The 13,596-nt window shown below is 42.1% G+C and overlaps 1 protein-coding gene across 1 annotated transcript in view; it reads right to left on the reverse strand.

Annotated features, from left to right (window-relative positions):
• Positions 1-3,382: 3,382 nt before the first annotated feature.
• The window catches only part of LOC124776659 (allergen Cr-PI-like), a 120,834-nt gene continuing 110,620 nt past the window's right edge, over positions 3,383-13,596 (reverse strand). The window contains exon 10 of the mRNA XM_047251750.1: positions 3,383-4,487. Within this exon, the coding sequence (XP_047107706.1) occupies positions 4,084-4,487 (404 nt within the window). The 3' untranslated portion in view covers positions 3,383-4,083. The remainder of the gene's footprint in view (positions 4,488-13,596) is intronic.

Here is a 13,596-nt window from a genome sequence, read left to right on the forward strand (position 1 = left end):
TAGTCAAGATTTGGATAGATGAAAGTATCACTGATGATTGGAACGCAGGTTTCATATGCCCGGTACAGAGGAAAGGCGATATTGTGGTGTGCTCTAACTACAGGGGAGATTGCATATTAGGTCTACCTACAGATCATAAAATATTCTCTAACATCCTTTTTAATAGGCCTACACCCTTTGTTGAAAATGCTGTTGGTGACTATCAATGAGGATTTCGTGAGGGAAGATCTACCGTTGATCAGATTTTCACAATTCGCCAACTACTAGAAAAATGCAAAGAATTTGGGATTGACACAAATCACTTCTTTTAGACTTCATATTAGCCTACGACGATACTGACAGATGGGAGCTGTATACAGAATTGGAAGAGCTAGACATTCCTGATAAACTAATTGCGTTAGTGAAAGCTACTGTGGGAAACGCGTGGAGGCAAATTAAAATACGGAACATGTTATCGGATACTGTGATCACAAAAAATGGAGTAAGACAGACGCATTATCCAGTCTTCTGTTTAATGCAGGCGTGGAAAAGTGTATAAGAGGTGTGGGCACAAGTAAAAGAGGGACTATCCTGTATAAATCGATTCACGTGGTGGTATATGCAGATGATATTAATATAATTGTAAGAACGCTAAGAGCAATGAGAAAAGCCTTTAGAAGTCTTGAAAGAGCTGCTAGAAACATGAATCTAGAAATAAATGAAGGGAACTCTAAGTACATACCTGTAAATAAAAAAAATGTCCAAATGAGCCCCCATCCATAGAAATTGGTTAATATAAGTTTGAAGTCGCGCTTAGTTTCACTTACCTCAGATCAGACGTAAGAACAGTATCAGCTCTGAAATTCGAAAACGAATATTGTCCACCAACAAGTGCTACCACACCCTCAGAAAATATTTTAAACCTAAGGTGCTCTTCAAGAAAACTAAAGTTATGATGTATTAAGTGATACCAAATGATGATAGAACGTGGACATTAACAAAGTTTTGTGAGAGGAAACAGGGCAAATTTGAAAGAAAGATCTTCAGACACATTCTTTGCCCAGTGGAAGAAAATCATACCTGGAGGAGGAGATTCGACTATGGACTATCTGATCCGTATACTGAACCAGACATTGTCGGGTAGGCCGGCTGGGGTGGCCGAGCAGTTCTAGGCGCTTCAGTCTGGTACTGCGCGACCGCTGCGGTCGCAGGTTCGAATCCTGCCTAGGGCATGGATGTGTGTGATGTCCTTAGGTTAGTTAGGTTTAAGTAGTTCCAAGTTCTAGGGGACTGATAACCTCAGATGTTAAGTCCCATAGTGCTCAGAGCCATTTGAACTATTTTGAATTGTCGGGTAAATTAAGATTATAAGGATGGAATGGGTAGGACATGAACTGAGAGGAAACGACAGAAAGATTATGAAGATATTCAGCACATTGGTTGAAGGAATCAGAGGAGTAGGCAGACCAAAGCTAAGATGGGAGGGAGATGTCAGAGAGGAGATAAGAAAAATTGTAACTCAAAATTGGAGGACTTCAGCACTAAACAGGAAAGAATGGAATAACGTCCTACAGAAGGCCGAGGCTCATAGGGGGGTTGAGCCAATGATGATGATGACTTCTTCCAAATTCTTAAGTAATCTAATATCTTACTACACAGTCTGTCTTCTGATTATCTGATTACCTGCAGAGATATTATTATTATTACAATTTCTAGTACGATAAGTATAATGTCAATTGTAAAAATGTGTCCAGTTTCGTATCTTGCAGTCAGCTATCATCCTTTGACAGTTATCAGCCTGTTTTACAAACATGAAAGAAGTGCTAGCAGATAAATAGTAGCTACATAGTTCTAAGTAGAGCAGCATTTTTTTCTTTTTATTTTAATATTGTTGACACTCTCAAGTGCTCGTATAGAACTTTCCTAACAAGGGACCCTCCCCATCGCACCCCCCTCAGATTTAGTTATAAGTTGGCACAGTGGATAGGCCTTGAAAAACTGAACACAGATCAATCGAGAAAACAGGAAGAGGTTGTGTGGAACTATGAAAAAAAGCAAAATGTACAAACTCAGTAGTCCATGCGGAACGTAGGCAACATCAAGGATTGTCCGAACTCTGAAGCGCCGTGGTCCCGTGAGTGGCGTGAGCGATTGCGGAACGAGAGGTCCTTGCCTCAAGTCCTCCCTCGAGTGAAAAGTCTACTTTTTTTTATTTTCGCAAAGTTATGATCTGTCCGTTCGTTCATTGACGTCTCTGTTCACTTTAATAAGTTTAGTGTCTGTGTTTTGCGACCGCACCGCAAAACCGTGCGATTAGTAGACGAAAGGACGTGCCTCTCCAACGGGAACCGAAAACATTTGATCGCAAGGCCATAGGTCAACCGATTCCTCCACGGGATATATTCTATACGACACTGGTGACGGCATGTGCGTCACATGACAGGAATATGTTGTCGACCCACCCAACTTGCCTTGCCCGATTTAGGTTTTCTTGTGGATGTGATAATCACTCCCAAAAGTGATGAAAACATAAGAGGAGGAGGAGATTTGTCTTTAACGTCCCGTCGACAACGAGGTCATTAGAGACGGAGCGCAAGCACGGGTGAGGGAAGGATGGGGAAGGAAATCGGCCGTGCCCTTTCAAAGGAGCCATCCCGGCATTTGCCTGAAGCGGTTTAGGGAAATCACGGAAAATCTAAATCAGGATGGCCGGAGACGGGATTGAACCGTCGTCCTCCCGAATGCGAGTCCAGTGCTGAAAACATAAGAGTTTGTCACATAAACTGCAACAAATGTATGCAACAGTTTCACAGTCGCAGTTTCCCCTGTGCTCTGTCAAAACATATGTTTTTAACGTTTTCAAATTTTTCCGTTTAGGTGTAGCGTCCCCATACTACGGCGCAGTTACCTCGCATCGGACGGACGGACGGACAGATAATAATTGTCTGAAAATAAAAAATTAAACTCTACACTCGAGGGAAGACTTGAACCAAGGACCTCTTGTACCGCAACCGTTCACGCCAACCACGGGACCACGGCGCTCCTTAGCTCAGACAATCCTTGATGTTGCCTATGTTGCGCATGGACTACTCAGTTTGTATATTTTGCTTATTTTTTTCATAGTTCCACACAACTGCTTCCTGTTTTCTCGATTGATCTGTGTTCAGTTTTTCAAGGCCTATCTACTGTGCCAACTTATAACTAAATCTGAGGGGGGTGCGATGGGGAGGGTCCCTTGTAAGCACAAACAGGAACAACACTAGGTCATTACATATGAAGCTCAGATACTGGCTGCTAATTGTCTCTGTAGATCCTTTACGTCCTGCAATCGCTTTAGTTGTGTACTGAAAGCAGTACGTTAATTATTATTAGCAAGAGAGATGATAATGAAAATAAGAAACACTAAGACACACAATATGGTTTATTTTTCAGGCATTATAAAAAAATAGGTATATAAAATTTCTTTTCGATCAAGTACAGTGAATGAATGTCAGTGAGACGAAAAACGTAGGAATACTGTAAATTCCATTTAAAAATGTAAAGAAAATAATAACAAACTTCTTTGTATTATGATTATGAGTTGCGACACAAGTTACAACGTGAGAAACTTTACGTACAGGGATTGGATAGTAAGATAATGTTTTAATCCAGCTAGCCAGTACGCTCGGTTGTGGATCCCATCACTGCTAAACTTTGTGGCGGGAGGGGTTGAAATTGAATTGCGCAAAACAGTTTATGTAAACAGTGCCGGCCACAGCTCGGCCAAGTGAAGTGTGGGGTCACAGTGACAACGGTGCACTAGGCATCTGTGCAGAACAACCGCCGCGCGTAAAGGATTAAAAATTTTGTGAATAAATTGCTGTATCGAATATTCCAGAGACTTCCTTACTTCTTTCACATGTTGTTTGAAGGAGCGTAATGTCGACTGTGTTAGGTTTCGTTAGTGAGTGGTGTCTTGGTCACTACTTGGAAAACTCCCTCTGGGTATGGCACTGGAGCACGACATGGGATACTGCAACCCTATCGAGTATTTACTCGAGAGGGTTGCTGTGCTGTACGTAGAATGGGTGCCTCGAATAATCTCGGGATGTACCGGTGTCGGCCCTACTTCTCCGAGCTCCTGCCGTCCTTGGTGAGGCGGTGGAATACGGTGACGGGCTCGAAGTGCGCGTTGGGGACGGTCTTGAGCTCCCAGAAGGGGACCCTCCTGTCGAAGGGGAAGAAGGGGTCGCGGCCGTCGCTGAAGACCTGTCCAGGCCACGCGGGCTCGCGGGCGTCGGTGAGGACGACGAAGAGGTCGAGCGGCAGCCCTGCGGGACGCCCCCGCGGCAGCAGCAGGCGGTTCGGGTAGCCGTCGAGGCGCAGCCGCTCCTCGGCCGCCGACAGCCGCTCGCCGCCCCCGAGCGCCGCCTCCACGCGCTGGTACAGCTCCCGGAAGCCCGACGGGTCGCCGGACACGCTCAGCATCTCCCGCGACTTACGCACGATCGTGTTGTCTCCTGGCTTCACTGCAAACAGAACGTCACGTACAGTGGATCAGCATTTGGCCCGAAAACATCACACCTATACTGCTCCGGGTTACTCGAAAAGAAAAGATATCAATTCTTTAGTTAAAACTTCCAGGCTGAGAGGCCGGGGTAATCAACAAAACTGCAGCCTAACTGAAAATCTTAAACATGGCTGCGAAACAGCAGCTGTGTAAATCTGAAGGTGTCAGAGGTTTGATGTTTTACCAGATTCCTGATATTCACAGTACACTCGTGAAATGGTCGTACAGGAAAATCTCCACTTCATCGCTACCTCGGGGATACTGTGTTCCATCGCTCGTGCGCCGACTGCAGCACAACGTTCAGACTCCCTTAAATCTTGATAACCTGCTAGTGAAGCAGCAGTAACCGATCTAAAACTGAGCCATTGCCGACCGCAGCGCAATATTCTGCCTCTTTATAAGTCCCTGTATTTGATTACGCATGCCTATACCAGTTTTGTTGACGCTTCAGTGTAAAATTCAGTGAGACGAGAGTTTTGTAAAGGACATTGTCTGTATGTGAAATCTTATGGGACTTAACTGCTAAGGTCATCAGTCCCTAAGCTTACACACTACATAACCTAAATTATATAAGGAGAAACACACACACCCATGCCCGAGGGAGGACTCGAACCTCCGCCGGGACCAGCCGCACAGTCCATGACAACAGCGAAAGGACATCGTATTATCAATCTCACATGTATGGGGAAGTAATATAAATTATTGAACACCATGACAGTTGTAACAGAAAAGAAGAAAATTTGTAATTAGATAAAATATGGATTTAGATTTTGCGCCACAATGGATTTTTAAAATCGAGGATGATGACGCCATGAAAAGATAGTCATAGGGTCGATATAAGTGCGAGAGCCCTTTAGCCTTAATGACAGTACCCATTTTACCTCGGAAGATGTCTCCCGCAGTTGGAAAGTTGGGAAGCAGAAGAGGTAGAAAAATTAGCCACCCAGTTGCAAGTAAAGGTTTGTTAGCCCCTGACCGGCATATTTGCAAAAATTTGTTCTTCAGAAGTAGCGGCCTTATTACATCACATCTGAAGAATATGTTTTTACATATATGGAAACCAAGGTGAAGGGACCATAAAAATTGATTTGCAACTGGTCGGCCGATTTTTTTCAACCTCTTCTGCTTCTTAACTTTTCATCTCCAACTGCGGAGACATCTTCCGAGGTAAAATGGGTACTGCCATTAAGGCTTAAGGGATCTTGCGCTTATATCGACTCTATGGCTATCTTTGTATGGCGTCATCATTCTCGATTAAAAATAATTAATGGTGGCACAAAATCGACATTCATATTTTGTCTAATTTCAAATTTTCATCTTTTCTGTTAAAACTGTCATGCCCTTCTATAATTTCTATTACTTTCCAAAAACAGACATAATGTCTGATGGGATAGCAACAATCAGTGGTTGTACAATGTTATTTATAATCCGTCTTGATTGCAAATTTTTTTTTATTCATATGACTGGTTTCGGTTCATTCAGAACCATCTTCAGATCTGATATTTCAGTTACATTCACATGCTGCATGTGAAAGTTGCTGGATTTGGACGGGTTACTCCTGTAACTGAGACATCAGATCTGAAGATGGTTCTGAATGAACCGAAACCGGTCATATGAATAAAAAAAAAATATTTGCGATCAAGACGGATTACAAATAAAATTTCTATTACTTCTCCATATGTGGGACCACGATACAATACTGGCCATTAAAATTGCTACACCAAGAAGAAATGCAGATGATAAAAAGCTATTCATTGGACAAATATATTATACTAGAACTGACATGTGATTACGTTTTCACGCAATTTGGGTGCATAGATCCTGAGAAATCAGTACCCAGAACAACCGCCTCTGGCCGTAATAACGGCCTTGATACGCCTGGGCATTGAGTCAAACAGAGCTTGGATGGCGTGTACAGGCACAACTGCCCACGCAGCTTCAACACGATACCACAGTTCATCAAGAGTAGTGACTGGCGTGTTATGACGAGCCAGTTGCTCGGCCACCATTGATCAGACGTTTTCAATTGGTGAAAGATCTGGAGAATGTGCTGGCCAAGGCAGTAGTCGAACATTTTCTGTATCCAGAAAAGCCCGTACAGGACCTGCAACATGCGGTCGTGCATTATCCTGCTGAAATGTAGGGTTTCGCAGGGATCCAATGAAGGGTAGAGCCACGGGTCGTAACACATGTGAAATGTAACGTCCACTGTTCAAAGTTCCGTCAGTGCGGACAAGAGGTGACCGAGACGTGTAACCAATGGCACCCCATACCATCACGCCAGGTGATACGCCAGTATGCCGATGACGAATACACGCTTACAATGTGCGTTCACCACGATGTCGCCAAAAACGGATGCGACCATCACGATGCTGTAAACAGAACCTAGACTCATCCGAAAAAATGACGTTTTGCCATTCGTGCACCCAAGTTCGTCGCTCAGTACACCATCGCACGCGCTCCTGTCTGTCATGCAGCGTCAAGAGTAACCGCAGCCATGGTCTCCGAAATGGTAGTCCATGCTGCTGCAAACGTCGTCGAACTGTTCGTGCAGATGGTTGTTGTCTTGCAAACGTCCCCATCTGTTGACTCAGGGATCGAGACGTGGCTGCACGGTCCGTTACAGCCATGCGGATAAGATGCCTGTCATCTCGACTGCTACTGATACGAGGCCGTTGGGAACCAGCATAGTGTTCCGTATTACCCTTCTGAACCCACCGATTCCATATTCTTCTAACAGTCATTGGATCTTGCCCAACGCGAGCAGCAATGTCGCGATGCGATAAACCGCAATTGTGATAGACTACAATCCGACCTTTATCAAAGTCGGAAACGTGATGGTACGGATTTCTCCTCCTTACACGAGGCATCACAACAACGTTTCACCAGGCAACGCCGATGAACTGCTGTTTGTGTATAAGAAATCGTTTGGAAACTTTCCTCATGTCAGCATGTTGTAGGTGTCACCACGGTCGCCAACCTTGTGTGAATGCTCTGAAAAGCTAATCATTTACATATCACAGCATATTCTTCCTGTCGGCTAAATTTCGCGTCTGTGGCACGTCATCTTCGTGGTGTTACAATTTTAATGGCCGGTAGTGTACGATGTCCTTTCCAAAACTCTCGTCTCACTGAATTTTACACTGAAGCGCTAAAGAAATTGGCCTAGGGAGGCGTACTCAAATACAGAGATTTATAAACAGGCAGAATACGGCGCTGCGGTCGGCAACTGCGCAGTTGTTTGATCGGTTACTGCTGCTGCACTGGCAGGTTATCAAGATTTAAGTGAGTCTGAACGCGGTGCTACAGTCAGCTCACGAGCGATGAGACGCAGCATCTCCGAGTTAGCGATGAAGTGGAGATTTTCCCGTACGACCATTTCAGGAGTGTAACATGAATATCAGGAATCCGGTAAAACATCAAATGAGTGATATCGTAGCGGATCTCAGGTTTATTTGACATTTCTAGAGTTACAAAGAGGTTTTGGCTCCGTTTCTCGCAAGAGGCTTCTAATCAGATAGTGTGCTTTTGGAGTATCGGCTCAGCTACCTGACTGGATTCACGGTTTTCTGTCGTAAAGGTCACACTTCGTAGTAACTGACGGAAAGTCATCCTCTATGTAAATGACACACACCTAAGACTGAGATGTCGAGTTGGTAAGAACTGGGAAGAGACAGTAGCAGAAGACGAAATAAAACCCTGTTAGGAAACGAACTGCACTCGACTTCCAGGTAAGGTAAACAGCAGAAGTAGATTGACTCAGGCAGCACTCATTGATCTTTCCAGTGTCAGGTTAACGATTTCTGGATGTCACTGCAGATCTGTCATTAATGTATATGTCCTGCTAAGGATCTTTCATAGATTTATTTTAGTTCCTTCTTTTAGGGATCCCTGGCCTATGTTCCTATCTGTCAAATTGTTCTTTGACATCCTTTTGCAACAACATATTTGGAATCCTTTGTTTCCTTGCCCCTCTAATTTTTGCATTACGCGATTCACCTTCATGATGTTTCAGGAACATCTCCTTCAAGCCCACGCTAAAATTTAAAATCGGTAGAGCTCTTAAACCGGAAAAATATGTTCTTGCAAAAGGATGTCAAAGAACAATTTAGCAGGTAGGAACATAGGCAAGAGATGCTTAAAAGAAGGAACTAAAATAAATCTATGGAAGATTCTTAGCAGGACATACACATTAATGAAAGATCTGCAGTGACAAATAGAAATCGTTAACCTGACACTGGAAAGATGAATGAGTGCGAAAAGTGGAAAGATCAATGAGTGCGAAAAGTTATAGGAGAAGATGAAAACAGGAGCGAGGAAAGCGTGTTGCTGAATATTATATATGACAAGTACGTAAAAATGATCACACTAGAACATGTATGAAGAGATGGAGAACATTCCTTCATGAACTTTGTTGTAAATAATCCCCTACACCTCAGAAGGAACAAAGATGTACGTAATTACAATACCAGAAGGAAAAATTACATTCATTACAACACATTAAGTTTATCATTACACAAAAAGCGTGCACAATGTTGTAACAAAACCGATTAATTACTTATCCAGTGGTATGAAATGTCGGACAGACAGCTAAATAAATTTTGAAGACAAACTGAAAAAGTTAACAACTCATTCTATTCCGTAAAAGAAATTATGTAGTGATGTGTAAAAAGTGGTAGGTAGGAACAACTGAGTGATATCTGTGTATTTAATAATAATAAAAAACTTACAAATGTTCAGGATGTAACCATACTTACAAATTAGTTTGTGATGTGAATGTGTGAGACTCTTTACACATTATTACGAACAATAAACTAACTAACTACATAAATAAACTATCAGTTCAGTGAACATATTTCACTCTTTAAAAAAATAACATCTAAAATTTAATATTTGAATCACCGATAGTAGATAGCTGCTAAATTTCCTAGCTGAGGACATTTACTGTCGACATTGTTTATTGGGTACAATTTGATACTATTAATAATGCTAGTATTACATTTCACTCTGTCTCTGTAACAACATTACTATTTTTTATGAATTTCTGTGTTCAATGTTCGTGGAAATGTCTTCTTTGGTGCGCGCAAAGCTATTTGTTTTATTCTAAGGACTACGTAAAGACCTTCAGTTCCTTTCCGAAAACGTGCAGGAACATTATATTCGTATTTTACAGCGTAGACGCACATACGTCTTTTCAACGACAATGGGAATATAAAAGAGTGTGTTAGTAATATTTAAGAATCAAAGTAATGGAAAATCGGAACCTACGACACGGAATAATAAGAAAAGTTGGGAAAAGCGAAATGGTAATGAGGAAGAAATAATGGGTTGACCAAAAACAAAGAACTGAAAAGAGGAAAGATTAGGTTAAACAGAAAACGAAGAAAGGGGAGGGGAATTGGGAAAACGTCTAAGACTTAAATATCTAGTTAATTAAAGTCTGTGGTTTTTGGAGAGAAAGACATAATGTAGACAACCATCATGTGTTCGGGTAGCGCTTACTGTTGTATTTACGTACAGTCATGGCTATAACAACGAAATGCATAACTAAAAAGAAGAAGACAGTGAATAACACAAAAGCAAAATACTGTATTAAACATAAATGACAGATGATAGCATGCAGGGGCTCACTGACAAGTAAGAGCTAATATCAAGATTATTGTTAAAAATAGTTAAATGTGTCACTTAACTGTTGTTTTAAGACAGTTTATTTCATTGTTGAAAGCTTGCAGAACGCAACAACCTGCTGCAAAAATTCATGATGTGTGAATCGACCATAACTTTAACCTTTTTTTAAAAATAATAAGCCCATATTTGGGCACATATATTTGGGTTTGTGATTTTTTGAGAGACAAACATAATGTAGACAAACATCATGTGTCCGGATAGCACTTCCTGTTGTATTTACGTACAGCCATGGCTACAACAACGAAATGTATAACTAAAAAGAAGAAAACAATGAATAACATAGAAGCAAAATACTGTATTACTGCATAGATTAACACTTATTAGCGGAAAGAGGCATTCTCAGAATTTCTAATTACTAGTTACGGCCTTGAAAAATAAAGAGGAATGATCAAGAAAGTTTGATTCAGCATATCTGTCTAGAGAAAGCTAGTCTGACATAGAGTGTATTTCCGGAAACCAAAAACCACTTTCATTCGTGCAGTGACATATATCGTACTGTGCTTGCAGGAGTAGAAATCATTTGCGTCTTAAACATTAACAAGTATCAACCAGGGAATACAAATGGATGTAGATCTGGAGTGAGAGAGACAGAGAGATAGAAACAGAGAAGGTAGCTGGGGTTGTGAGTATACGAAGGCGGCGGATATTTGACAGTGGGAAGACCAAGGTTGAAAACCACAAGTGAATCAAACAATAACAATATGGAAGTCACGGCTACAGAAAGAAAGACATCAGGACCTCACACGAATAGCACAACAGTAGTGAGCAAGATACTGTGAAAAACTTTTCACCTGTTGACTCCAGCTATAGATATATAACTCGTCCACTAATTTGAAACACTTATTGGAATCTTAGGTATCCTTTACAGTTTTTCGCATTAGAATACTTTTCATGTGCTGGGCGACCTTATAAACCAAATGACTCTGTACATTGTACAAGAGTGTTCTTTATGTCGTCATTGTCTCATCCATCATAATGACCGTAGTTACATACGTCAACACTCTATCTCAGTTCTTTGCCACAGCTTGTTAATTCCAATAATTATGTTATGATTATTCTTGTTACAGATTCTCATCGTCCCATTTATCACAGCTCTGACTAACAGTGCCGAAAATAATCTCGATTTCATTCACCACTTCTACTAGAAGCTTCCCAGATTTCCCAAGGAAGACAATACTATTATCGCAGATTTTCACTGCGACCTCTTACACACACATCTATATTCCTGTTCTGAAAGACCGTTCTTCGCTGTACCATTGAAATAGGTGATACACTCGCTGTTTAGTAATATTATTTTGTAATCCGATGTCGACAGCCTTCATTTTTAATTTCCATTTCCTATATATTTATATATATATTTCCAATCATTCTTCTGTATTTACATACCACAAAAAATCTTCATTGTATTGGATTTTAGACTAGTTCGTACCATTTTTGCTAAATTGTGTTGGAGTGTGCATGTACATATGAGTAGAGTCCAATGTATAGGGTGTACCAAAGAGAATCATCCGATTTAGCACGTCTTTATTTCTGAAACTAAAAAACATATACAATGAATTTTTTTTGATGAACGGGAACTCAAAAGATTTTTTTCATACTTTCTCATAGGTTTTTAATATGCCCCCCTTGAGGTTCACGGCATATGTCAATGTGGTATTCAAATTGTTCCAACGCTGCAGCGAGCATGTCCTGAGTTAACAGCTTCCAAAGCTGCTGTTATGCGAACGTGAGCACCGGCCTTGATAGAAATTTTCATTTGTCGCTTCAGTCTGCATACATACAGCACAGGTGTTTGAGACTTGAAAAGGTCTCTGGAACCGCATACTTTCATTTGATTAACACACCTTTGCCTGGGCTGCAGGCAGCATTCCCCGTTTCATTCTATGGTGAGGTGCTATTCCAATAACGTTGGAGAGTCTCTGCAATGCTGTTCGAGTTTAGGGGGATACCAAGTGGGCTGAACAGGAGTTTCGATTGAGGACGGAGGTGTGCTATGGTGGTCTGTGCAGTTCCGCACAGCCACTGTCCCAGGCTGGAGTAGTCGTTAGCGCACTTCCCTAACAAGTAGCAGACACAGGTTGTTCAAATCCTAGTCTTGATAAAAACGTTCATTCATCGTTTCAATCTGCATATACAGGGAGTTACAAAACGGTACGGCCAAACTTTCAGGACACATTCCTCACACACAAATAAAGGAAAGATGTTATGTGGACATGTGTCCGGAAACGCTTAATTTCCATGTTAGAGCTCATTTTAGTTTCGTCAGTAAGTACTGTACTTCCTCGATTCACCGCCAGTTAGTTCAAATAAAGGAAGGTAATGTTGACTTCGATGCTTGTTTTGACATGCGACTCATTGGTCTACAGTACTAGCATTAAGCACATCAGTACGTAGCATCAACAGGTTAGTGTTAATCACGGAAGTGGTTTTGCAGTCAGTGCAATGTTTAAAAATGCAGAGTTGACAGATGCCCATTTGATGTATGAATTAGCGCGGGGCAACAGCCGTAGCGCGGTACGTTTGTATCGAGACAGATTTCCAGAACGAAGGTGTCCCGACAGGAAGACGTTCGAAGCAATTGATCGGCGTCTTAGGGAGCGCCGAACATTCCAGCCTATGACTCGCGACTGGGGAAGACCTAGAACGACGAGGACACCTGCAATGGACGAGGCATTTCTTCGTGCAGTTGACGATAACCCTAATGTCCACGTCAGAGAAGTTGCTGCTGTACAAGGTAACGTTGAGCACGTCACTGTATGGAGAGTGCTACGGGAGAACCAGTTGTTTCCGTACCATTGACAGCGTGTGCAGGCACTATCAGCAGCTGATTGGCCTCCACGGGTACATTTCTGCGAATGGTTCATCCAACAATGTGTCAATCCTCATTACAGTGCATTCTCTTTACGGATGAGGCTTCATTCCAACGTGATCAAATTATAAATTTTCACAATCAACGTGTGGGCTGACGAAAATCCGCACGCAATTGTGCAATCACGTCATCAACACAGATTTTATGTGAACGTTTGGGCAGGCATTGTTGGTGATGTCTTGATTGGGCCCCATGTTCTTCCACCTACGCCCAATGGAGCACGTTATCATGATTTCATACGGGATACTCTACCTGTGCTGCTAGAACATGTGCCTTTACAAGTACGACACAACATGTGGTTCACGCACGATGGAGCTCCTGCAGATTTCAGTCGAAGTGTTCGTACGCTTCTCAACAACAGATTCGGTGACCGATGGATTGGTAGAGGCGGACCAATTCCATGGCCTCCACGCTCTCCTGACCTCAACCCTCTTGGCTTTCATTTATGCGGGCATTTGAAAGCTCTTGTCTACGCAACTCCGGTACCAAATGTAGAGACTCTTCGTGGTCG

This window comes from Schistocerca piceifrons, chromosome 2 (genome assembly GCF_021461385.2).
Source record: "Schistocerca piceifrons isolate TAMUIC-IGC-003096 chromosome 2, iqSchPice1.1, whole genome shotgun sequence".
NCBI classification, from domain to species: Eukaryota; Metazoa; Arthropoda; class Insecta; order Orthoptera; family Acrididae; genus Schistocerca; species Schistocerca piceifrons.